The sequence below is a fragment of the Micropterus salmoides genome, unplaced genomic scaffold (genome assembly GCF_014851395.1).
Source record: "Micropterus salmoides isolate LMB-PRFRI ecotype aquatic unplaced genomic scaffold, ASM1485139v1 Ms_hic_scaffold_21, whole genome shotgun sequence".
NCBI classification, from domain to species: domain Eukaryota; kingdom Metazoa; phylum Chordata; class Actinopteri; order Centrarchiformes; family Centrarchidae; genus Micropterus; species Micropterus salmoides.
Genome location: NW_024041262.1, coordinates 11,441,309 through 11,467,363, shown reverse-complemented (window position 1 = coordinate 11,467,363; position 26,055 = coordinate 11,441,309). Strand labels below are relative to the sequence as shown.

Genomic DNA, 26,055 nt, shown 5'->3' with positions numbered 1-26,055 from the left:
AATATGAATTAAATAGTGAGCAGACATTTTTGAGCACTGAAAATCCAATAAATCAGAGCGTGTGGTATATGCTTTTTTTATTACACAATAGCTGATCAAGCAGTTTTCTCCTGCTGAAGTAACTCTCGCTGTGAACGTACAGATATCCAACCGATATTTTCATTCTAGTATTTACAGAGAGAGCTCTGAGATTAACGCACGCCACTCATACCAGACTGTGATCAATGACGGAGAAATGAACGCGAAGTGCCACAGGAGATCAGATGGAGAACATTGTAAAAAAATAAGTCCGTTTCTAACTCAAATGTGTGTGTGTCGTTTTACCATGGCATATACGAAAAATATGTTACAGTGAGATCATCTAAATGAGTACAATTAATACACACAAGATTTTAAATAATGTCACAAAACAGCAGACGGTTTGTGGTGGTTTTTCCAAGGCTAGTGTCAGTATACTGAACCTGCCGCCACGGTACTCAATGCAATTGTAAGACAAAACAAATGAGATGTTCATGCACTGAAACAATACTTTCAGCATATTGCTTAAATATTACAACCCGCAAACATGCTGAGGTGAACTATCGACACCCCAACAAATGACAACAGGTTGGCTGCATTATTATATACTTCCTGTTTTCCTTAGGCTACAAGTGTCTCACCTACAAATGTGCAAATATAACTCTGAAAACAACAAACTGCAGAGAAACTACCATGTTATGGAGAAAACAGCATCCGCAAACTACAAAGTAAAACCTTAAAATTGATGCTTCATCCATTCTATAAATCCTACAATTGACAACTACGGTTTTTACGGTTACAGTGTATTCTCTACAATTAAGCTGCATGAGGCATTAAGTAGCAGTTGCTAGGTAGGCAGGGCTTTCCATGAGGTATTTCATACTCTGACCAGTGCCAAACATACTCATACATGAAATGTAATGTGTAAGGCATAAAGAAAATCTAATTTTAGATTGTTAAAAAAAATAAACAAAGGCCCTGCGTTCACTTTTGCTGGATTTCTCACTTGTGAAAAGAATCCACTTCAGGAACAATAGACAAATTGGCAAAAAAAAGGTAACCCAGAGAATTATTTTTCACAGAACGAGAGAAAGTGGTTCATGAACTTGACAGTGAAGATGAAACTGGTTCGTCCTTGTAAATCCATAAAGCTCTGGTATGTTTACAGTAATACTTGTGCTTGGCAAAAATGAGGCATTATGGCCACATGTTTGTTTAAAAAATACATGGTCATTCATTCTTTATGTTTGATTCACATAAAGCATTTGTGAGGGAAGAAAATTCATGGAGAGGCAAAAAGGAACCACTTTCACCTCACGGTTACAATACTTATTGACTGCTTTAAGACATTTTAACAGTTTGTAGCTGAGGAGATTCACAAACCAAACCAAAATAAAAATCTAATTAGTATAACATACAATATAAAACTCAACAATATGGTTTACAGTATAACAGGTACAGTGAGAGGAGGTTTGTTCACATTAAACTGCTACAGCTGACTTACATTTTAGGCACTGGCACTTCAACATAACTGGTGCTTCTCAAAGGTTCATAATTCAACAGCATGCACTGTGTGTGGAGCCGCAACTAAATGCTGGAGTGATTTTGACAACCGTCACATGAGCTAAATTATAAGATTGAAATGGCACATGTGAAAAAAAATAAAAGGTTATGCTCAGTTCAGAAACTGATTATGTACAATGTCTCACACATCAGGTATGTTCCTTTTGAAGGTTTACCCTGAGTGCTGCCAATAATGCTTGGCTCATTCATTCCTGCCTGTTATAACTGAGAACTAATAAGTAGATACAAATCGACTGATGAAGTTCCTTAAAGGCTACATGAGTTTTAGAAGACTTTACAACATTAATAAAAAGCTTTTTTCCCCTAATAAAATATGCACATAAAATAACAGGAATAAATTAATAAATACATCCATTTTTAGCATACAATGTCACTCAACGTGAATATTATTAGCAGTACGACTATTTACTTGATAATATGATTTCAGTAAATCACTTTGCCACTGACCTTTAGACACACCCAGAGGTATTTGACTTAATAATAACAGGCTTGCCCTATGTGAAATCCCGACAAAGTGAGCAGTCCTTCAACGCTCACGGCAAAGCTAACAAAAGGATTCAGAGATAAATATAGTATGTATATTTTGTTTCCTAAGGAACTTACAGAGGCACTGAACACAATTATACACAGCAAGAGAGGAGAGATCACCGATAGAACAGTACTGTCTTACAAAAAATCAGTATCAGTGTTGGACCTGGGCTCCACTTTTATTTTCACTTTGGTTGGTTGGTTTGTCAATGAGGAGTGAGCGGCGAGTAATATTTTCATCACCTGCCCTGTATTCTGGGATCCTGTGTATTTGTGGAAAACATTCGGGCCTTATTAAAAGCTGACTGATAATCCCTCTGGAGACTTCTCAGTGATGTCACCATCTGTTGTGGAGGTAAGACTGGAAGTCTGTAATGAAATGTGCATGTCTTCAAAAAGGAGCGTCTGTCAGGACCAAGGAGCACTTTCTGAAAAATAAAATACTGTTTTACAATTATTGATAGAGGGTTAAATAACACATACATAAGAGGAGCACCTCCCCTCTTCTCTTGTACACTCTGCAATCCTTCAAAGGAAAGACCCCATGTCCAAGTCCATAAACGTGTTAGCGTCCATGCTAAAAGAGGAGTCGTAGCTCTGGGTGTTCTGGTGCATTTTCTGATGGTGCCGCAGGTTGGACTTGCTGGAAAAGCTCTTGTCGCACAGCATGCAGGCGAAGGGCTTCTCTTTGGTGTGGATTCGTCGGTGACATATGAGCTGAGTGGACACACGGAATGCCTTTCCGCACTCCAGACACTGGTAGCGCTTGGGCTCCGTATGAATGCGCCGGTGGTTCTTGAGGGCCATCAGGTTGGTGAACTCTTTCTGGCAGACGGAGCAGAAGAAGGAGCCCGTCTTGTGGCTGTTTTTGTGGTTGAGAAGGGAGCCAGCGTGGCGGTAAGTGCGGCCACAGTGCTCACAGACGTGGCTCTTCTCTTCTGTGCCGGCAGAGTCGTTACTCTTCTGTGAATTAGTGATACTTTCTGGAATATGAGACAAAGGTGGTGGAACTGGCTTGCGTATCTCATTCATCCCCAGTGTCTGATTTATTCCTGAGTCCCAGCAGAGGTTGTTATCTACAGGTTCGTCCTCGTCTTGTTGATAGTGGTCCTGAGCCCTGTGGTGCATGTCCTGATGCTGCTGGTAGCTGGCTGGGTTGGGAAAGCTCAGCTGGCAGAGGCTGCAGACCACAGGTCGGTCCTTTGAGTGCACCTCCATGTGGCTCTGCAGATGTGCGACCAGACAGAAGGTCTTGCCGCACTCGGGGCAGCAGTGACGCCTCATCTGGGAGTGTATCTGTAGAGTGAGAGGATCAGGAAATGTCTGGAGACACAAGGTACAGTGGTGGAGGTTTTCGGAGTGTGTCTTTTTATGGTTGAGGAGAGAGCCAGCGTGGCGGTAGGAACGCCCACACAGGTCACACCTGCAGCAGGGATATGTTCATATTCAATAACTAATATCACACTTCAGATCAAATAATTTTACCCAACAGTGAAGTATTCATCAACCTTCAAATTACTGAAAGCCTATTTACCAAAACTAACAGTTCAATAATGGTTAGTTGATATTTGTTTGTTAGGGGTTATTCTTTTTTAGTATCATATGTACTAAGCAGGGCATTTTACAGTTGAAAAATAAACTTGTGTTGATCTAACAAGCGCTCTCTAACTTTTATTGACCAACATATGCACAGATACAGATATATCTGCACAAGCTCATATTGGCCAACATATATCTGTTGGATCAGGACACACTTTGTTAAACAAAAATATATAAAAATAATCCCAATGATGACTAATAGACAAAACAAGACTTACATACTCAGCTCACAATAAGACGGTGACTCACATGAAGCACTTGTCTCCCCTCTCTGACTGCTGGACTCCAGCTCTCACGGAGTTCTCCTGACCTCTGCGGCAGCGGTGCCTCTTCAGGCCAGACCTGCCCTGGAAGCTCTTTCCACATGCAGGACAGGTGAAGTGACTCGCCACCCGGTTGTGGACCCTCTGGTGGTTGTGCAGGATACTGGCGAGGCGGAAGGCCTTACCGCATGTGAGACACACATACTTTTTCTTCTGCGTGTGGATGCGTGTGTGATTGCGTAAAGCCATGGGGTTAGTGAAGGGCTTAGAGCAGAAGGTGCAACTGAAGTGTCCAGTCTTGTGGGTGTTTTTGTGGTTGAGGAGTGAGCCTGCATGGCGGTAGCTGCGATTACATATGTTGCAACTGAAAGGCCGCTCCTCTTTATTTGAGCTCATATTTGTTTGCGCATCACTGCTGCCTGAAGGTCCATCACAGGTGTGGGCTGTCAGTTGGTCAACAGAGAGAAAGGCTTGCTTACATTCCTTACACTTAAAGGATCGAGACTTTAAGCCCCTCCTGCCTCCGGCCCCATCTTTTCTGAGGTCTGCACAAATGTGGGCTAATAGCTGCTTCTTTCCCCTAAAGCCTTTCCCACAGTTTTGGCAGGAGTGCTTTTTAAATGCAAAGTGGGTTCGCATGTGGTTCTTCATTGCCAGTTGATTGGAGTAAGTGTTGTTACAAACAGAACAGTAATATTCACCTGTTTTATGGGAGTTTCTGTGGTTGACCAGACTTCCTGCGTGGCGATATGTACGCCCACACTGGTCACAGGCGAAAGGCCGTCTATCGCCTGTGTCTTCTGATTTGACTGAGGTCTCAGACTTTGTTTGTCCCGTCTTCCCGTCAGGCAGCTGCTTGCAGCGTCGAGCAGAGGTAAAAGCCTGATTGGCATTTGAAGTTAAGGACTGCATTCCTCCATCTGACCTGGTCCCATTCATCTGCATGAGGGCCTGGATCTGGTTGTTGAGTTCCTGGATTTTGGCTTGGTTCTCTTTGTGCCTTCTCAGGTGATTCAATAGCTGCTTCTGAATTTTGAAGGCTTTCCCACACTCATGGCAAGTGTGCCTAGGGGGGAGGAGAGGCATATGGTTAACTCTATGTTTGCAAAACAGGAAACAGTCTACACAAGAAATATACCCATGATGACAAAACACATCTGCTACACTAAAAACAAACTCTTTGTTTATAATTTCCAACAAGCATTACCCGTTTGCAACATGAGTGAAAAATAAAGAATTTTCCATGTATTAATGATATAATAATGATGCATTCTTGTTGGAACTAACCTCTTTATATCAAAGTGGGACCTCTGGTGGTTTTTAAGGGCCAACAGGTTGTAGAAGCGTTTCTGGCAGACGAGGCATCTGAATACACCCGTTTTGTGGGACTTTTTGTGGTTAAGGAGGGATCCGGCGTGTCTGTATGACCGCCCACACTGTTCACACTTGTAGTGACGATCTTCTGTGTCAACAGTTTCTTTGACGTGAGCCGTGTCTTCATGCTGGGCAACATCATCTACTTTCACATCTTCTTTACCTTGTGTCGACTCATCTTTCCTGCCAGCTGTGCAGCCGTGGGTCTCAAGATGATGGTAGCTGTTGCAGAAGATGCCACAGCTGCCACAGATGATACTCTGCGCTTCCTCCTTGCCTCCAGACATATCACTGTGGCTCACATGTATATTAACGTTATCCTGGTCCTTGTTGTGTAGAAGCTGATGAGTTATCAAGTCCTGCCTATTGGCAAAACTTTCCCCACATGTGCTACAGATCATCATCTCTCCAGGCTCATCATCTTTCACTTCTTCATGGGAGGACATGGAAGAAGGCCCTGAGCTCGCAGGAGTACTATTGGTCTGTGTGTGCCCTCGGAGATGGCTCCTGAGAGCCCTCATGCTGGTGTAGCTGTTTCCACATAGAGAGCATTGATAAAGGTCTCCATCATCATCCTCCTCCTCGTCAGCGTCATCACCTTCTCCACCGTCATTCAGCTGATCACTGCTCATATTGTCATGGAAATTCTGTTCAAAGTAACTTTGGTCACGGCTACCATTCAGACCTCGGAACTCTAAATGACTCCCTGGATTTCCAATGGCACAGTGATCATTGCTGTCCTGGAAAGTTACATTACTGTCATAGTCGCTGCTAGTAGTGTCAAGTTGCGGCTGTAACAGTGGGCAACTGTGCGACTTAATCCCTGCAATATCTGCAAATGTCCCACCACAGTCCGCACACATGTGCCTCTGCATCAGGTGTTCATTGTGAGGTAGATGCACAGTCATATCCTCGGGAAAATCCTGATTGAACTGCTCATGGAACAAAGCTCCATTGCTGTGGTCAGCTCCATTCTCCTGATCCATACCAAGCACAGGGTGAGTGCCGCAGTCCTCCTCCTCGTCTTGAGAGGAGAAGCAGCCCTGTTGGCTATCCAGAGTCAGAGGCTCCGAGGAAAGCCAGTCTCCCTCAGCGACGAGGTTAAAAGATGACGGCTGAGCTTTGTGGAGGCGAAGATGACTCTTGAGGGCGGCCAGGTGAGGATAACTCTTTCTGCAGATGGAACACTGGTAAATCCCGACCTGATGTGACCGTTTGTGGTTGATGAGGCTCCCAGAGTGCCGGTAGCTTTTACCGCAGATTTGACACTTGAAGGGACGCTCATCAGAATCTACAGTTGAAGTCTCTTCCATTTCAGTTGCACTGTCAGCGTTTTGTGAGCGCATCAGGGCAGGATTAATGATGCTTGTGTCCATGATAGGGGGTTCTCCCTGAGTGCTATTGGAAGATGGTGTTTGATTATTTGAGCAGTCTGAGTACACATGACCGTTACTTCTAATCTGCTCCAGAGGCTGATCAAAGCCTCCATGATTATCTATTGATGATACTGAAGGGACATTATTTATCGGAGAAGCATAAAAATTTGACTCAGGCGAAGCAATACTGTTGTCATATGAAATATTGTGGTTCTCTGACAAGGTATCTTGAACTCCAAATGACAGAGATGAAGAGTTATGCATTTGGATATGTTCTTGGAACTCTTCATCATTGGGGAATAGTACCTGACACAAATGGCAGAAATTTACTTGAGCATCCTGGCTCTGAGGTGAAAACTGGTCCAGTGGTGTGCCTGTGTATGACCCACCCATTGAGCCGGGGTCTGTTCCGCTTCTTGCCTTGTGAGTTCTCTGGTGGCTGTAGAGGGCAGCCATGTTATTAAACAGTTTGAAACACACTGTACATTCAAACATTCCCACTTGGTGAGTCTTTTTATGATTGGTCAGGCTTCGATGGTGTATGTATGATTTGTCACACAAATCACACCGGAAAGGTCTATTTGCTGCATCATCAGAGGTCTCAGATTGTGCATTATAAACAACCTCCATCTTGTCCACAGGTGGGCAGTTTTCTGTAGCAATCCCAACACTGGCCGACAGCTCACTAACATGATGTAGGCGATCATTTTCAATGTCTTGTGCGGGATATTCCATGTCTACCTTCCTATATGATTGCTCCTTTACTCGCCTGGCAAGATGAACCCTCTCATGTGTAGCCAGCTGCGTTGCCAGACGAAATGCTTTCCCACATTCTGCACAGGAGTACTTTTTCTGTGAAGTGTGGCTCCGGAGGTGACTCTTCAGTGCCAAAGCATTGGAGTTTTCTTTACCACATATGTTACATCGAAAAGAACCCACTTCATGAGTCTTTTTGTGGTTAGCCAGACTACCAGCGTGCCTATAACCACGTCCACATTCATCACATTTAAATTTGCGTTCTTCCTCTTGTAGAAGGTGAGCATCCATGTGCTCGAGCAGACTGGGCATATTGGGACATACCATGCCACATTGTTTGCACGGAAAACCTGTTGTCCTTCCAGGATCTTGCACTGCCATTACACGATACTGCTTGAATTAAGTGCACCAGACACAAAGTGTATGAATATGCAGGATGGTAATGCATTACATGCATTCATTATCCATATAAAAAATGAAGATAGTTCTTTACGATAAGATCCAAGGAGTGTCCGGAGGGAACGTGGCAGAGGATGTTGAGAACAAGTTCCACACAATTAGGTGAATGGCTTGAGTTTAGGAGAAGCAGGCAAATTGAGCTGTTGAGGACAGAAGAGATGCCAGTTAAAGCCGTAGGGAATACACTGAATATATTGACAATGTAAGTAACAGTATTCAGTTTTTTGCAGTTAGCATGTACACAGTATAAGTAGCTACAAACCTGTCACACAGTTTTCATAAAGATATTAGTTTTTGTCTTCAATAATTATACAAAACAAACTGTCACCTTAACATGTGCAACATACAAGTGTCATCTCATAATTGATTAATACATGCTTCACAGGTATTAATCCCTGATTTCTCTTGTCTGTCAAAGTCAATAAATCGTTGAAAACCATGTAACACTAGTATGTTAGTTTAAATGCGTCTCCGGCAGCAAGTAACCAGCATCATGGACAGACTTATTAAATTGAATGCAGTTGACATGTTTTACTACATCTGCAACAGCAGGCTAACTAAATTAGCTATGTCAATAAACCGGGAGTGCAAAGCCTCCTTCTACAGATTTATTGCCACTACAAATACCCATATTCACCGACAATATAAACAAAAACCGAATTAACACACGCTTCCTCGTCAGGTTATAGGAAGATCGGATAGTATAATTGCGGTGAAACGTGTCTAACAGCACAGTGAGCTCACGTTAGCACGGTGGTACCACCTAGCATCATCATGGCTAGCTAAACAAACATTGCACCAAAAAGCCAAGAAGTCGTTCTCAACGCGGAATCACAGCGGCAGAAAACGCGTCAAATTAAATACCTGTAGCATTACTGATTCAACGCAAGCCTCCGAGGATATACTTTCATTCATTATTTTTAAAATGCAGTTTTTATCTAAAGGGCAGCCCCCTTTCTCCCCAATTGTCTTTTTTTCTTCCATCCCTTTTCCACATTGCTCTTGTTGCTAGGGAACAGGAAATGTGCAGCAGAGAAATACTTCCCTCTCAAAAACAAAAGTAACTGTGTGGTCTTAAACTTAATACAAACCGAGGCGAGCTCAGCGTGAAGTGAGCACAGAGCAAACATTAAAAAAAAACCAAAGACCTAAATGTCTTTTGCTGCTAGCTTTCGTAAAACTCGTTAAGCAGATTTATGTTACCTGCTTCTGACAGCTAGGCTAGGCTAGGTTAGCTTAACGTTACTGTAAAATATCTTCACTCCAGTTTTACACGCGGGTGTTACCATTGTGACAGATAGCCTGCTGACTTTATTAAGGCTACCATGTTTTACAAGGGGTGTTCCAATACACTGATGTGTCTTATTTAGATTTTTTATACCATTAAACGCATTAATATGTTGCACACTTGGCTTGCCGAGAGCTTTCGTCATCATGGTCCTAGAGCCGTCCCCCATCCTGCAGCCAGTCAACAGCAATCGCAGTGTCTCACAGTAAATGCAGTCGTGTACCTAGACGTTTTTTCCTGGCATTATCGACCAACTTTTAATGTCCTGATTCAGGTAAGAAATGCCTTCTGTTTCTCTAATGCATAACAAGACAGCAATGTTAGCTAAACCCACCCGTAAAGTCACGGTCATAATGAGGATGACACTGTCGATTGAATTGGTGCAGCCGGTCCTAAAGCCAGCCATTTTGAGTTAGTAAAACGTTTAGCAGGAAAGCTAACGAAAATGAATACGCTCAAATCGTATCCGACTGTTAACGCCATCACACTTACTCGTGATCTCTGATGCTCATCTCTGGCCGGGAACATGTCAGTCATTCATACACAGTGATCCCTGTCATTGCATTGCCAACTTCCTCTGGCATCAAAGCGGTTAGCTTATTGTCCCTGAGGTCCTAATGCCAGCCATTTTGTGACTTACTGCATACCCAGATATTTCTGTTATTATGTTAATATGCATATTATGTTTCTCGTCCATCATCAGCCACTGTCACTGACGATTTGCTCTCCTAAATAGCACTTTAGTCGGATGTCTGTGGAACAAGCTTCCAGTCTCATATCGTTATGCTGCTAAAGATGCGTTTATTTAAGTCTACATAGTTATTACAAAGCTGTAATCTCTTTGCAGATATAAAGATGACCTCTCCTAAGTCTGGCAGCCCACCTCTTGCAGAGCAATACACCCCTCCTGCACATGGGGAAGAGAGCCAACTGGAGGAAGAGCTGCTGAGGGATCAGCCTGCAAAAAAACGTGGCAGAGGCAGGCCTCCAAAATCCAAACCTTCCTTCAAATGCTCTGCGTGCACAGAGGCTTTCAGGAGTCTGTCAGCTCTGCGGAGCCACAAGCTTTCAGCTCATGTAAAAGACCGTCAGCAGCAACACCCGTGCTCTCAGTGTACTAAAACGTTCTCAAGCAAGGCTCAACTCTCAAAGCATGAGCGCACTCACTCAGCCCAGCGCCCCTTTCAGTGTCCTGACTGTCACAAGGCTTACAAGACACCCACAGAGCTACGCAACCATAGCCGCTCTCACACTGGGGAGAAACCTTTCGTATGCACAGAGTGTGGTAAGGCCTTTATGCAAGCTATATGCCTGAGGATCCATATGACACAGCACAGTGGAGAGCGTCCTTACTCTTGCCGTCAGTGCTCAAAGAGTTACCCCACCCTGTCTAAACTGAAGGTGCACATGCGCTCTCACACAGGAGAGAAGCCATACTTCTGTGCTGAGTGTGGTAAGAGTTTTGCCGACCCCTCTGTGTTCCGAAAACATAGAAGGAACCACCAGGGCCATCGGCCGTATGCTTGTGAAGAATGTGGAAAAACATACACAGAGCTCAAGGACCTCAAAAACCACGAGCGCTCCCACACTGGAGAAAAGCCTTACCTGTGCTCCGACTGTGGCAAAGCCTTCTCCCGCTCCTCCTCCCTGGCCTGCCATCAGCGCATTCACTCCCAAAATAAACCCTATCAGTGTGAGCAGTGTGGCAAGGGCTTCACCCAGCTGTCCTCCTACCAGTCTCACCTCCGCACTCACTCTGGTGAGAAGCCATTCCTCTGCCCACAGTGTGGCAAAATGTTTTCTGATCCTTCCAGTTTCCGTCGCCACCAGCGAGCCCACTTGGGTTTCAAGCCCTACCCCTGCGATAAGTGTTCTAAGAGGTTCCGGCAGCCAGCTGATCTGGCTGTGCATGAACGTGTCCACTCTGGAGAGCGGCCTTACAAATGCCAAAGCTGTGACAAGGCCTTTGTAGCGTCATGGGATCTGCGGCGCCACATGCTTGTCCACACAGGTCTCAGGCCCTTTTCTTGCACTGAGTGTGACAAGTCATTTGCTGAGCGCTCCAGCCTCAACAAGCACCGCCGGGTGCACTCTGGAGAGAGGCCTTTCAAATGTGAGGAGTGTTTGAAGTCATTCGTGGTGTCCTCAAGCCTGCGAAAACATGAGAGAACTCACCTAGCTGAGCACTCTGAGCAGCAGCAGCAACAACACCAACAACAACAACAACAACATCAGCAGCAGGAGACAGAGGCCGGGCCAGCCTCAGGCTTTACTGCCCACACAACTCTACCTCAGTTCTCCTGTACTCGCTGTGATGCTACATTTGGAAGCTGGGATGAAGTTAAGGCACATGAAAATCTTCACTCCATTGACTCCACTCCTCCCACTGTTACCAAAATTGTGCCGCTGGGCTCACACGTTCATGAAACCTGTCAGGCAGAATTTGTACAGCTGGCAGACTTGCAGGAGCATGAGAAGCAGCATCCCAAGCCGAGGCCTCATGTTTGCAGCAGCTGCGGTAAAGGCTTCCTCAACAAATCTGGACTGCGTAAACACCAGAAGATCCACTCTACCAGCAAACCCCACAGCTGCCCCCACTGTGGCAAAGCCTTTCTGTTTGCTGCTTACCTTCGCAAGCACTTACGGACTCATGCAGACGTTGCCACTCCTGCCACACAACTCAGTGACTTAAACATTATTCATACTGACCCGCTTCCCTCTCCTTCACCCCCCAGTGAGGTTTCCACCTCCACTGTTGAACCCAGCACCATATCCCTGACTGTTCCAGTGACGGTACCCGTGTCTGCTTTCCAGACTCTGCCAGAGTACTTAGTCAAAGAAGAGGGACTTTAAGCTTTTTTAACTGTTTTCGGAATTTTGATTCCACAAATATTTAGCCAGTGGCCTTAAATCTTTTTAGATGACAGGTCAGATTTTGACATAAGTGTTATTTTTCAAAAAAAAGTCACCTTCATGTAAATTGTCTGCGCTGTCACTGTTTCGTATCACCATGGTGTTTGAAAGATGTTACTTATGTTTATGTTTTAAAATATATATTGTACTCTAAATATCCTACTATGAAACTGTTGTATCTGTTTTAATCTCTTCATAAAAATGTGGTGTTGCAAACATTTCTGCTGATCACTTTAAAAAAACACTTAAGATGTGATTTCATGTAAACATGTTTTTATAATGCGTTTGTAATTACAGCTTGTCTTAAATTCTTTGAATTTACATTTTTGTTGGAACAATTTGTAACGGTTTTACTGTGTAATATTGTGAAAATTGACGAGTAAAAAAAAAAGTGAGCGGCGTTACAAAATATGTAGAGGAATTACATTTTTATATCAATAAAAATGTGAACCAATGAACTTGTTCATATTATTTCAGTGTGAACGAGCATCTTAAAAGCTGATGAGATGCTTATTGCATTAAGTCAAATCAGCACATCATGTGGTGACAAACAGTAACACTTCTATTGATGACAATGACATTTCTTGCACCCATAAGACTGAATGCAAAGCCAGCGAGATATTATTCCGTCAGTGGGCTGCAGCTGTTAAAGGTAAGCTCTCTTATAGCTACTCATGTTAGACTCATTAATGACAGTTTTACCTTTTAAGTACATTGAGAACCACTTAAATCCATCTGCACAAACAGAGCTGCACATATTTGCTGTGATTTTCTGATTGTTTAAATTCAGTTTTCATGCTTAATGCTTTCATGCGTTCTTATCCTGTCCCATTTAAAGATGGGAAAATATTTTATTGTACAAGGCAGAGAAAAAGACAAACTTTTGAGCCAAAATCTTCATTAGATTTTGTTCAATTGATGCTTAAGGTTCCCAACAAAAGCCAGAGACAATGGCAGCCATAGTAACCGGCCTCATCCCCATCCTGCGGACGGCGGTGGATGCCACCACCACCTACAAGTGCCGCTCCCTGTGGTTTGGCTTCCTGTGCATGCGCCTGGTGATCCTCTTCCTGGCCGAGCTGCCCTTCACCAAACTGGATGCCGACTTCACCTGCAACGGCACACGGGAAAGCATCTGCTCCAAAGCCTGTTTTAATAGACACTTCCACAAACCTATGATGGTGGCCTGGAACTTCATCTACGTGCTGGTTGTCCTCTCTGTCCTGCTCATGGAGCTGTTCGCCTCCCACCTGCGCTCTCTGGCCCAGAAGAGAAGCTCCCAGGTGAAGACTGATGTGGAGCAGGAGGCTCAGGGTGTGTCCACAGACCCCAAGGGCAAGATGGTCATAGATCTCCACAGAGACAGAGGCACTGTGAGCTTCTACCTGCTCAGCATCAGTCTGCGTATTCTGGTTGAAGCCTGGTTTGTGTATATTCTGCTTTCTTGGAACCTGCCAGCGCTGAATGATGGTCCATACGAATGCTCAACAGACATCTGCTCAGAGCTACATGTTTGTGTTGTGAGGGCCGCCCCAGAGAAACGCATGTCCATTTATGCTTTGGCTTCCATCTCGGGGATGATTATTGTTTGTTCAGTCTTATTCTGCATATACTCCATTGCTCACTACCTTTGCAAATCCTAAATACTGACCCCTTTTTTCTTTACAATATTCAGATTTAGAATAGCTTAATTAAATTCAGTGCATAAAAGTATTTAAAATAATGCTTAGCTGCTCTTGTATGAAGTTTTCTGTTGTATTAAGTTTATATTAATTGTTGTGCTGGAGGTTTACATATGTTGTGTCAGCAAAACAAGAGGATTTTGGTGTTAGCTGCATGAGGGTGTTTCTGAGTCAGGTGTTTCCTGTGTGTTTTGGTCAGCGCAAAAACACAAACTGCCACAGGGACAGTGTCCTATACACACCCATGTACATTGTATACTGCCTCAGCAGTTTTGCTATGTTACGCTGAAAAGAATAATTTAAAGTCCACTCTAAAGAACTGAGTTTCTTTATGAGACCATGTTTAATGTTGCTATACTGTAATACATTATTTACATTGTGAAATATTTGAAGGATATTTATTCAGCCACACAATCAAAGTCAAACTGCAGTATTTATGCTTGTCATTCATGACTTCAAACAAGGTAAAAGGTGGAGGCTCCTAAACATTTATTCTTCTGTGAGATGGACTTTCTGTTGCTGTGCTTCATGTTGTAGAGCAGCGCTGCACCAGCGTCTGTTAGAGGCTGGTTGGAGGAAGAAGAAAAAGTTGAGTAAAATGGGCAAAGTATTGTACTAAGCAGTATGACTTCTAAGAACATGACATGAATTACCTGTGAGTCTGAAATGACAGTTTTTCTCTGAAAAAAACAACAACAACAGAAGAGTTATTCTAGGTGATTCTAACCAGTGTGAGGCACTGAACCTGATAAAATACTGTTAAAATCTCACCCTTGTGAAGTTATTTATGTTGTTGTATATCGGCTCCATGGTTTTAACCCAGTCTTGGTATATCTCTTCGTCCTCTGCACTGTGATTATGCTCTCTGCAAACAGAGACACACTCACTTACGTACAGTACAGTGTCTGCCCAGCCTAAGCGAAACTGTGCTTCCGCCAGAATAACAGCAGGCGCCCAGACACATGCTGTCATTTTACTGATCATCTCAAATTGCTCGTAAGGAATAAATTAGTTATGAGCCTTCGTTTACTGGCTCACAGTATGTTTTTTGACTGATATTAAGATTTTATTGTTTTACAAATCATAAAATAGACAAGCTCTCTCTGACCTTTTAGAACCACACGTCCCGGCCTTTGCAGTTGTAGCCTCCAAACTCTGGAATGAGTTGCCTCTGCATGTGAAGCTGGCCCCTACGCTGCCTGTTTTTAAATCCCACCTTAAAACTTTATTCCTCGGCTTTTAACTCCATATGAGGGTAGCCTTGATTTTTCTTGCAGTCTTACAGCTTTTATTTTGTTATTGTCATTTTGTCTTTTAAACTGGTCTTTGTCTTTTCATTGTGTTGTTTTATGGCTTTTGCTATTTATGATTGTACAGCACTTTGGGTCAACTGTTTTTAAATGTGCTTTATAAATAAATTTGGATTGGCTTAGAACTTTTGAATTAGAAAGAAATGTTACCAGTTTGAGAAAATAATGGTCAGTCAGAGTTTCCTCCACCCCTCCTGTAACTCACATTGCTCTCTCGATCAACTTCCTCTGCTGCTCTCCTTCCGTCCTTGCGTCGACAAAGCGGCCTCTGACAGCGAGAGCGGCGCAGGCCTGTGACGAGTTGAGCTGAATGATGGCCAGAGACAGTGAGGACAGGACCGCCGAGCTGAGAAGAAGGGTCACATTTTTATCATAAGAGAGCTTCTCAACATTTACAGCTTCAGCCTTGCCATTGTATTACTGTTCAAACACACGCAGGCGCCACTTTGTAGCCACTCAGATGATGAATTGCACAAACATCCTTCAGTATATGAAGCAGGCAGGCTGCGTTGAGAGATTCATTTACTGTGTGACTAAATGTTAGAATGGATGAGAAGTGCGATTTACATGCTGCAATCATTTCTGCATGATGTGAAGACTGTGGTATCTCACCAACAGCCAGTCTCCTTGGATTTTCAAAAAGGCTTTGCGTAAAGGTTCACTGAGATTAGTTTGAAATAATACATGTAATCAATTGATTTGTTGATTAAAGATGTCATAACATAATGACTTGTTGAAGCTCAAAAAGAAGCCACAAGCATGCAATCAGCTCAGTACAAGAGTGGTCTGTGTGGGTGAAGCAATCACAGAAGTGAGATTATGGAATAATCATTATTACCTGTCATCGGTAACATCTCGATTAGCAGTGATCACTCTGAGCATCGTCTGTCCATCCATCTGTCTGTACCTTATCTGCAGCTGGATGGACACACAGCTACCAGAGGCTAGCGCTGACACTGAAAAGAAGCACAGAAAGAACACAAATATGGATCAAGAAAGTTTCAGGATTCAACAATCTAGAGGGTGTTTTTAGAGCACATGCTGCTTTTTGACCACACTAAATCTGGTTTATAAATTTAGATTTCGAAAATATAACTGATCGAATGAGTCAAACAGTGCCCTGGCCTGTATGAGGAGTCAGTGGTCAGACTGGCACCCATGATCCACATCTGACCCCTCTGATGCCCTTCTCTCAGAATGCAGGCTGTGTTCAGTGATCCCAAGTTCAGGTTGAACTGCAGCTGACCTAAGTTGTCTCTATGAAGTCCAGATGCCCAGCATAATAAAAAGCTGTGTCTGTATGTATTGAATCATGAATAAGAGTCAGCAGCCATGCAAACCACTCTGTGAGGCTGCACATAGGCACAGTGGTGCTTTTAGCTAAATGCTAATATGCTCACAACAACAATGCTGATGTTTAGAGGGCAACATTTACCAGAATCATTTGAACAGGGCAACGTCTTTGTTTAGCCTCTTAAAATGCTAACATTTGCTAATTAGCAATAAAAACAAAGTATAGATTAGGCTGTGGAGTTTAGCAGGTATTGATTAAGAAACCAGAGTATTGGCATATAAAAATTCTGACCTGATGATACCGCTACAGGAACAGTCAGCAACTAGAGGATCACTAACATTATAAGAGTGTTTCTTCTAGCAAATATCACCACAATCCATCCAATAGTTGTCACGATATTTCACTGAAAACCAGAAATGTCAAACTTATTTATGGTGGTGCTAGAGAAAGTCAGGAAATCACCAAAGTCATTAGGATTCATCCTCTGGGCACCATGAATATATGTACAAAATGTTGTGGCAATCCATCCAAAACTGTTGAGAGATATTTTAGCCTGGACCAAAGTGGCAGACATACTGATATTGCCATCCTTGGAGCTACATTGCTAGAACAACTGTTGTTAAATCTTAATTCAATTCTAGTTTAATGAAAGCAATTTCTTACTGACAGGCCAGTGATATTTCTTTGTTTGCCTTGACAGTTTCCGCAGTAGATGAAGCCTTTTCTCTGAAAAATTACAGGTAGAGAGAAGTAAAATTCTAAATATCGTCTTTGCCCATCTTACTTCTCCTAGACATAACCGAGCTCAGTTTACATTAACATGAGATTTTGACTATATTCACATGCTTTTTAAAATCATCTCCTCAGAAATCGGCTTCCTCTTGTCTCAGCCCAGTCACAAGATTTTAATTGCTCCTTTCTTTATTTCATTGCACTGATCTTGATTTCTTTGAAATAATCAGCTTTTACTTTAAGTACTAAGATCCAAAGTAAGATCCTAAAGAAAACTTGATTGGCTTCTAAATAACTTAAACTGTGCATCCTTTATCACTAGTCTGTAAATAACTAAATTATCTTCTTAGTTGAAGATTACTGATTTCAAAAGCACACTTCGGGAATTGTGCTAATGTGAGCAGCAAAATGTCCTCTTGTGACATGTGCATTCAGATTGATATTCCTGTCTCTTGGTAAGCCCTGGACTTTTTTTTACTGGGCTTATTTGCATTTTTCCTCAACCCAGCTTGAGAGTACAGGTTTTCTATGTTGGCAAAAAAATCCCCATCTTGCTCAGCTACAGCAAGACCTGACAGCAAACGTAACAGAACCACACATTCCTAAGAAAGGCTGCATAATTGTACCTGAAACTGGCAATGTAAACAAAAACCCAATCATAAATATTATTAATTTTGGAAAGAGAATGTTTATTTCTTGCAAGGTGAACCGCGGCTCCATAATAAGGAGGTGATTGTGAAGTACAAGAGAAAAGGCTAGTTATGAGTGTTCAAGAGTGTTAAAGTTCAAGCTGAGAACTGAATATTTGCCAGTTCTTCTTTCACCACACACTACACACTGTCAGTCTGCCAATGGTGGCTCACCATTTCTTCTCTTGCCTTCTTTGTCCTTTACATTGGCTCCAAACTGGAAGGTGATCTCTTTATCTGGGTCCACGTTCCCCACCTCTCTGGTTCCTTTGTGTCCTGCCTCCCTCTCTCCTCTCATAGTCCTGGACCAGAGGAGAACATCATGAAATAATAATGTAATTTACAATGCATGAATTTATCAATTAAACCGGTTGATAAAGAATTTTGAAACGTTAGTAAGGAATAGTGCAAATCTTACAGTGATTGGGGCAGAAGTAATGTGACAGAACAATGCGTAGCTATGGTCCTGTTCTCGATGATCTGTTCGAACTCTGCGTGCAACCTTACAGGACATGCTATAACCACCTAAGGGCAGCACACACACAAACAACAAGATCTGATAAGTCATATACATGATAAAAATACCAGTCCGTTGGTTTAAAGATCTGGCAATTATTGAAACGCATCGGAAGACAATTTCACATTGTCTCTTACTTTCCCTCCAGTGCGATCAGCGAGTCTTCCCAACTCATCCAGCCTGCAGTCTGTTCCCTCTATGGACAGCACATACACTGTCACACTAATAAAAGAAGGAGATTTCAGTATGATCTTTATTCCAGCCCAGCACACAACAGACAAACCCCACCTTTCTGAGTACGAATATCAGAACTACTAGTGGTCTTGCAGTTACGTTGATGAAGCAACAGTGCTTCAAGTGTGTAAATGTCTGTTAATCGTCTGTTCAGCAGTGTACACTTATATTGTTCCATTCTTGACATTAATGAGGAGATGTGTACCAACCCCTGACTGGCAGCATATTCGCCCAGCTCCTGGTAGAAGATGGTGGATGAGAGGAGGGTACGAGCATCAATATCCTCTTCTTCCAGATCCCCCAACTTTGTGTTGGCCTTCCCATCTGTACAGATAATCACCTTCAAGATCAGCAGGGATAAGCAGATCAGGATTGTACTGTTTTCAGAAAATGGAAAAATTGACATATGACACACTAAAGTGTGACCATTTATTTAAAGTCATATAAGGATTACAACATCGCTCATCCGGCTAAAAGTGCAGACTAAGTTCAGCCTATACTGAACTGAGGATCAGCACACTTTGGAGTTCATGAGCTTTGCTGAATCTATGCAGTGCTGTGAAATGATCATTTGATACAGGTCACATGTATAATGCAGTACATGTAAACTGTAGATGGGCTAAAACCATAGACTGTATATCAACTAAACATACCTTAGACCCTGGCTGTCTGGAGGCCATCGCAATCGTCAGGAGAGCAGCCGGACCGAGAGCTGTGGTCCCACTTTCACACAATCTTTCAACAAGAGGTGAATCAGAAAATACATTATGTTATGTAATAAAAAACAAAAAACACCAATTGTTCACCAATCACTGATTTTTCTCTGACCCCATAACTTGTCTCTTTAAGTGGTCCTTGGTCTGTGAGAGTGGGGGTGGGATGGGGAAACTGGCAGCAGCCCTTTTCAGATAGTCAATGTCAGTCAAAACATCACCGCTCAGGAACTGTGTCTTGAAATTCTCATATCCATGCATTGTTACCTGGCAACAGAAACATTAAGAAATTGTAATAACTTTATATGACAAAATAATAAACTGAAAAACAAATATGAGTCAGACACAAACTTAAAAGACAGAAATAGATAACTAAAAGAAAATTGAGGAGAGTCAGGGAGAAAATGTAAAACACAATACAATATCATTTTTTTGTTAACAGGAGAGTCATTTCTGTACCTGTTGGTTGAAGGTGATGAGTCCCACTCGTTTGTCAGGTTGTTGTTCACTTAGTCTCTGAACACACAGCAACACGGCCTCCTGGACAAGCTGGTTTGTACACAATGATTTTTATCACTAAAGGCATCTTGATAACATCTTTGGACCCATTTTAGTGTTGCGATACTCCATGTTGTGCATGTACACAAACAAATTTTCCATTTTGTAAGTGTTAATTTTGTAGTCGTATGATGTTGCGTGAAAGAGTTTGTCCCTATTCAAGTGAACTGTAACTGGGCCTACAGTAGGTTAAGGCTAACATAGTGTTTATTTTCAGCCTTACTAAGTTAAAAGTAAATTAAACTCACTTGAAGGCGGGATCTGTGGATAGTATGCTCTCCCTCTGACACCTTAAAAACAATAGAGGTTGATAATTTGAAACACTGCAGGTTGCATTTGTGAATGCCAGCTGTCATGATCCCAACAGCAAACAGTGTGGTTTTACCTGGGAAGTGATGCTCATGGAGCCTGAGATGTCGATGCAGAAGAGCAGCAGAGCATCAGCAGCACAAAGGGGCTGCTCATCAGGATTGAGCAAAAAGAGGCTATCCTGATAACCACTTGGAAAACACTGTGGCATACTGGTAGAGCTGGCTGACTCACAGTGCTGACAGAAGTAACACACTTTAACCTGCAGTTCAGCATAGGGAGAGAACATTTACAACTCTTACCACAGTCCCCTCAGTGAGTGCAACCAGAGACACATTTCACAAATAAATAATACTTATGCTCCACTGCCTCTCAGACTTTGTCATGCTCTGTTATTTACAAGGAGATTGACACTTATTATTCACATTTGAAATCAGTGACTCTTAATCGTTTTACTACACATCAGTTTCAGAACAAAAGTGAAATGAAATACAGTATCAGATTACCATATTGCAGTAGGAAGAGTCCAGCACAGCGCCACACTGGGAGCAGGAGACGGGCTGTCCATCTATGGCCTGCACTGCAAATATGAAAACATGATCGTCATCATAGGCCGATAAGACTGACAATAAAACCAGATGGCAGATAATGAAGGTTGTGGTGATGATTAATGTTTACTGACCTCTTTCCTGAGAGAGTAATTTTCCTAAACTGATGAGGACCACATTAGGATTCCCTGGCAGAAGCCCCTTATCTGCTGATGCTGAGTTGGGAACAACAAGAGCATTACAAATAGGCATTTTGTGTTGCGTCACTTGCGGAAAACATTCATGAGTGTTGACTCTTTTGGCAGCATGACAGAGACTGTTACATTTACCTTTACTAGTAGGTGATGGGACATGTGGCAAGTCTGAAAGTGATTTCTGAGATGATGACGGAGATGAATGTGTTGATGGTAACAGCACCAGGTAATCTGGAATTAACTTCATGAATGAAGGTCTGGGAGGAAGGGCAGGGGCTGAGGCTTGAGAGCAGAACAGAATGAACTGGAATGATCTGACCTTGAAACTATTTGCACAAAGCTGCTTTAAACAGCTGCTTATTTACCTGATGTCTGTGCAGACATGCTGCTAGCTTCACCTGGCAGCTTCACCTGGACCCCCGTGCCTTCTGGTATGGTGTATGAGTAGTCTTGGTCCCAGGGATGTCCATTTAAATTTGGCTCGCTTTTAGGGAGGTCATAGATAAATGTCTGACTGTTGGGATTGGGGGAATTGAGTGGCTGGCTGTAAGGAAGGGACTGGCTGTTTGCTGCAGGTCTCATGTGTGGTGGAAGAAGAGCTGGGGAAAAGCAGGTAGAAGCAGTGTGTTAAAGGAATAATTCATCCAAACACTAAAAACTCATCTAGTAGGGTCCAGATTTATGAGATACCTACATAAGAGCAGCCACACAGGGATTTACCAACTGCAGCTAAACCAACCATTATTATGAGAAAACATATTCTCTCTCTCTTGGGATGCACTAATCCAGTTAGTATCAGTGTTGGCAGTGACATTACGCGGATCAGGTATCAGCAACGATGTGACTGAACCACATTAAATACATTTTCTTTGCCAATGTCACTATAAAATTCAGTGTTTTGATTCAGTCACACAGTGATCCATGGCCTCTTGTTCCCTTACTTGATTTCAAATTTGGATAAAGAGAGCACTAGTATCAGATCAAGTTCTAGGTAAGTATCAAAAGAGAAAAGGTTGAAACTGTGAATCCTTTACCACTAGTGGTATCTAACTAATGCAAATACTTTGGTTTAATGTTCAGATATTGAGATAAGCTATTTACCTCTGTAATTTGTGCCTCCAGGCCCTATGAAATGCATCACTTATGACATCTCAATCCTAGGACAAATAACACCAGAACTGTGTGTTAGATTAGATACCACTAGAGGTGATGAGATTTTTTTTGTTGTTGTTGTTGTTGTTCTCTTCCCCCCACCCTTCGGTGTTTTTCTTTTAGGTTGTAGCATTTGACAATCTACTGAGAAATAAGGTGAAGTCCTTTGACCAACTGGACATACACTATATTGCCAAACATTTTGGGTTGCCTGCCTTTACATGCACATGAAGGTTAATAATATCCCATTCTTAATCTGTAGGGTTTAATATGGAGTTCCAGGAGGGCTGTCCAAAAGGTTTAAGTGTGTGTTCATGGGAATTTTTGACCATTCTTCTAGAAGCGCATTTGTGAGGTCAGGCACAGATGTTGGACGAGAAGGCCTGGCTCGCAGTCTCCACTCTAATTCATCACAAAAGGTGTTCAGGTTGAGGTCAGGACTGTGTGCAGGCCAGTCAAGTTCTCCACACCAAACTCGCTCATCCATGTCCTTATGGACCTTGCTTTGTGCAGTGGTGCACAGTTATGTTGGAACAGGAAGGGGCCATCCCCAAACTGTTTCCACAAAGCTAGGAGCATGAAATCATCCAAAATGTCTTGGCATGCTGCAGCATTAACCAAGCCCAACCCCTGAAAAACAACCCCACACCATAATCCCCCTCCACCAAACTTTACACTTGGCACAATGCAGTCAGGCAAGTACTGTTCTCCTAAAACACAGCAAACCCAGATTGGTACATCGGATTGCCAGACAGAAAAGCATGATTCGTCACTCCAGAGAACATGTCTCCACTGATCTAGTGTTCAGTGGCGTCGTGCTTTACACCACTGCACCCAATGCTTTGCATTGCACTTGGTGATGTAGGGCTTGGATGCAGCTGTTCAGCCATGGAAACCCATTTCATGAAGCTCTCTATGCGCTGTTCTTGAGCTAATCCGAAGGCCACACAACGTTTAGAGGTCTGTAGCTATTGACTCTGCGGAAAGTTGGCGACTTCTGCGCATTGTGTGCCTCAGCATGCACTGACCCCGCTCTGTGATTTTATGTGGCCTACCACTTTGTGGCTGTTTCTGTTGTTCCCAATGTTTAGTAGTGAGGAAATTTCAGAACTGGACTTATTGCACAGTTGGCAACCTATCACGGTACCACGCTTGAATTCACTGAGCTCCTGAGAGCAACCCATTCTTTCAAAAATTTTTGTAGAAGCAGTCTACATGCCTAGGTGCTTGATTTTATAGACCAGTGGCCACAGAAGTGATTGGAACACCTGAATTCAATGATTCAGATGGGTGTCCTAATACTTTTGGCAATGTAGTGTATCTGGGTTATTATCACTGATGAGATGCCTTGAGTAAGGCGCTGAACAATCTCCAGCGGAGCTGCTCAGTGGCAATCAGATAAGAGTGGATGCACTGGGCAGCTTCCAGGTATCGATATGTAAAAATATGCTTTTTAAAATCGCTTCAACTTTAATAACAGCAGCAAACATTCTCTCTCTTTCTTTCTAACTGCATTTCTGGGTGAATAACTCTTTTAATAAATCGATTTCATATTAAGGTATTTGAGATGATCCTAACCAAACTTGTTCAGCCATACAGTTCCACTAATTGCCACACTTAGTACCTGTTTTTCGAGGTGGTGCTGTCTGCTGAGGGGTTATCCAGGTGGAAGACACTGCATCTGTTCTACTGTGAAATTCTGCATTTTCATAGAAGGAAATGACCTTTGCAGCCTTCTTCACCTCCTTGCTCTTTTCCAGCTGCTCAATAATCTTTGGAGGGGGGTGATTTGACTTCTGCAGAAGTTGTTGGAGGAGGGGGGGGGGTAGTGCGAGGACGGATCCGGTTAATAGGAGGGAGAAGCGCTACAAAACATAAAAAAACATCTCATATATATATACATACATACATACATACATACATACACACACACATGTGTGTGTGTGTGTGTGTGTGTGTGTACAGTGGCTGTTAATTTGAGAACAGTTTCTTGCAAGAGAAATGTGAGCACAGACAAAAACAACTGGCGCAGTGGTGACCTTTGTGCTGTGAAAAAAATGTGACTCAGGTGGCAGATGGCTTTTACTGAGCAAAGCAAAGTATCTGAAAGGAATATCTCCTCTAAGATAGACAGGAGAGTGTCACTGATTGCATAATACGTAAATAGCATTTAACCATCCAGTCATCCAGAAAGCTCTGATGAAAGGAAAAATCCACCTGCAGATACTTTTACACAGTTATCTAGTCTATAATCAATCTTTCTTATTCAAAGTCATTTTGTGATTAGGCACTGGACTTAAAATTTCTCTCATTTTAAACTTCAGTTAATGACTTCTTACACTTCTCAAAATGCTTTTTAACATCTTCCAGACAGTGGACCACACAGCAGGTGAGGTATCAGTGACATATGTAGTGACAGTAAGAGTGAAAGCTTTGTGTCTCTTTGTTGGATGTCTTGAAACTAATGAGTCTGCAAAGAAGCAAATTGAATCTGTTTCCTGTGGATGTCTCAGAAAGCTGAAATTCTCTCAGGTGTTGGTCTCCACTGTGTGTCTGGCTAGTGATCTGTGGAAGCTTGAAAAACTACAACTAGACAGCAACATGGAGCCAGAATCGTGACATCTTTTTAACCAGTGCTAGATTTTTTGATTGCTTTAAATCTGAAGAAACGTGCCTGGAAGTGTTTGAAAGAAATCCCACCTGAGCGTTTAACATTAGATCGCTGTTCGTCCTTCTGAGTCACTGATGGCGGCACATATACAAACCCACAAGCAAATTCCATTGTAAGTCAACCTGTCTGTGAGAGAAAGGAAATTATTCAACTGTACGTGGCACCTAAAAAAGAGGCCACATTAACCTATTTAACTCGTAACATGCAATTACTATCCAATCCACAGAAATCAAAGTAATTAGGCTAGTCTAATTTTCTTTGGAGAGCATATGTGACGTTCGCATTTTTAAGATTTTGACACACCTTCAAGAGGCACTCCAATAAAAGAAACTTAATCCAGACAATGCAGCCACCATGTAGGCTATCTATCGTATCTGCAATTTAAAATGAACAAATCCTCTAAAATAAAATGAGCATATCTAAGACGTACTTACACATCTGATTGCTAAACGTACGGCGCAACCATAAACATGAAACCCTCCCCAGGTCTCAGCAATGTGTCATCTGCTGCGTGACATCAAGTCGGTCTCTACCTGTGTCTCGTATATCTTGTCCAACAGGTTTCTTTGCTCCTGAGTCGTCTATGATACTGTGGTGTGTGCACAAAGCTGCGAGGTTGGGTGGTAGGCTATAGTCTTGAGATTTATCGCATATTGCCTAACTCTAGTTAAACAATTCCCCGAATGTAAAATGGGTGGAACAATGGAAGCAGTAAACTGTTGGAGGTCAAGATGATTAATAATAAATTAAAGCTTAATATCTGAAGGGTGTATGTGTGTATGCATGGGAGAAAATAAGTAGGCTAAGTCACTTACAGACAAAAGAATCTGTAATGTATTGACGTAATATTATTTGTTTTATGAATGCCAGCAGTCTAAAGTACACCTTAGGACAAAATGTTTTCATGGTGTTTTCGTAAATTGTCTGTCAGTATTTTGCTTGGCCTATATTTGATTCGAGTAATTAAATGTAGGCCTATCTGATGAATAAAATATTTATTTGAAGGTTATGGCAGAAATCCACACTAGCATTTATTATCTTTGGTCTTTTGTATTGGATGTGTTAAAAAAAAAAAAGAACAGTTAACAAGACTAAGTCTAGCGCCTCTATGAGGCTGCACTTTGGCACAGCTGTATATTGGCTACAGCTGAGGCTGATGTAGTGTCATTAGCTCGATCATAAACCAGTAGACACATACATTTGACCTGCTGATGGTGCTAGATGAAAAGTGATCAACGAAGTGATTTAAATTAATCTTATTGGGAACATATATATGTACCGTGTTTCACAGCAA

The 26,055-nt window shown here is 42.5% G+C and overlaps 4 protein-coding genes across 12 annotated transcripts; 2 read left to right on the top strand and 2 right to left on the bottom strand.

Moving 5' to 3' along the window:
- Positions 1-60: 60 nt before the first annotated feature.
- Positions 61-10,071, bottom strand: znf646 (zinc finger protein 646). 4 transcript variants are annotated; one of them, XM_038736237.1, is made up of 4 exons: positions 9,738-10,071; positions 5,280-8,097; positions 3,979-5,058; positions 61-3,553 (listed from the first exon to the last, which is right to left on the bottom strand). In XM_038736237.1, the coding sequence occupies exons 2-4, from the start codon at positions 7,877-7,879 to the stop codon at positions 2,659-2,661; spliced, it is 4,575 nt and encodes a 1,524-aa protein (XP_038592165.1). In that variant the 5' UTR covers positions 7,880-8,097; positions 9,738-10,071; the 3' UTR covers positions 61-2,658. The 4 variants fall into 4 exon arrangements, with proteins under 4 accessions (XP_038592165.1, XP_038592164.1, XP_038592166.1 ...); XM_038736236.1 differs by lacking the exon at positions 9,738-10,071 and adding an exon at positions 8,822-8,966; XM_038736238.1 differs by lacking the exon at positions 9,738-10,071 and adding an exon at positions 8,822-8,968 and having other exon boundaries at positions 3,415-3,553; positions 3,948-5,058.
- On the top strand, positions 9,256-12,612 carry znf668 (zinc finger protein 668). The gene is made up of 2 exons (XM_038736243.1): positions 9,256-9,519; positions 10,093-12,612. The coding sequence occupies exon 2, from the start codon at positions 10,101-10,103 to the stop codon at positions 12,096-12,098; it is 1,998 nt and encodes a 665-aa protein (XP_038592171.1). The 5' UTR covers positions 9,256-9,519; positions 10,093-10,100; the 3' UTR covers positions 12,099-12,612.
- A 390-nt stretch (positions 12,613-13,002) lies between these two features.
- LOC119916012 lies at positions 13,003-14,172 on the top strand. The gene has a single exon (XM_038735845.1). The coding sequence runs from the start codon at positions 13,109-13,111 to the stop codon at positions 13,799-13,801; it is 693 nt and encodes a 230-aa protein (XP_038591773.1). The 5' UTR covers positions 13,003-13,108; the 3' UTR covers positions 13,802-14,172.
- Positions 14,161-25,774, bottom strand: LOC119916009 (circularly permutated Ras protein 1-like). Of its 6 annotated transcripts, none has more exons than XM_038735841.1 (21): positions 25,196-25,774; positions 24,791-24,887; positions 23,715-23,955; positions 21,304-21,537; positions 21,074-21,214; positions 20,879-20,959; positions 20,703-20,776; positions 20,273-20,458; positions 20,136-20,177; positions 19,789-19,878; positions 19,445-19,596; positions 19,270-19,351; positions 18,826-18,956; positions 18,520-18,604; positions 18,284-18,390; positions 18,040-18,167; positions 15,989-16,106; positions 15,356-15,496; positions 14,612-14,705; positions 14,494-14,520; positions 14,161-14,406 (listed from the first exon to the last, which is right to left on the bottom strand). In XM_038735841.1, the coding sequence occupies exons 2-21, from the start codon at positions 24,803-24,805 to the stop codon at positions 14,296-14,298; spliced, it is 2,280 nt and encodes a 759-aa protein (XP_038591769.1). In that variant the 5' UTR covers positions 24,806-24,887; positions 25,196-25,774; the 3' UTR covers positions 14,161-14,295. The 6 variants fall into 6 exon arrangements, with proteins under 6 accessions (XP_038591769.1, XP_038591764.1, XP_038591765.1 ...); XM_038735836.1 differs by having other exon boundaries at positions 21,074-21,220; positions 25,196-25,772; XM_038735837.1 differs by having other exon boundaries at positions 21,074-21,220; positions 24,791-24,883; positions 25,196-25,772.
- Between the last annotated feature and the right edge of the window lie 281 nt (positions 25,775-26,055).

Bases quoted from the DNA above. Each gene is read 5' to 3' on its own strand.
- LOC119916012 (XM_038735845.1), top strand. From the start codon at position 13,109: ATGGCAGCCATAGTAACCGGCCTCATCCCCATCCTGCGGACGGCGGTG.
- znf668 (XM_038736243.1), top strand. From the start codon at position 10,101: ATGACCTCTCCTAAGTCTGGCAGCCCACCTCTTGCAGAGCAATACACC.
- znf646 (XM_038736237.1), bottom strand. From the start codon at position 7,879: ATGGCAGTGCAAGATCCTGGAAGGACAACAGGTTTTCCGTGCAAACAA. The intron at 5,059-5,279 runs GTTAGTTCCAAC...CCTCCCCCCTAG, and splicing joins TCCCACTTTGATATAAAGAG to GCACACTTGCCATGAGTGTG. The intron at 3,554-3,978 runs GTGAGTCACCGT...TCCCTGCTGCAG, and splicing joins AGGGGAGACAAGTGCTTCAT to GTGTGACCTGTGTGGGCGTT.
- LOC119916009 (XM_038735836.1), bottom strand. The intron at 20,459-20,702 runs GTAATCTGATAC...GCTGAACTGCAG, and splicing joins ACTCTTCCTACTGCAATATG to GTTAAAGTGTGTTACTTCTG. The intron at 20,178-20,272 runs GTAAAACCACAC...ATTGTTTTTAAG, and splicing joins CCATGAGCATCACTTCCCAG to GTGTCAGAGGGAGAGCATAC.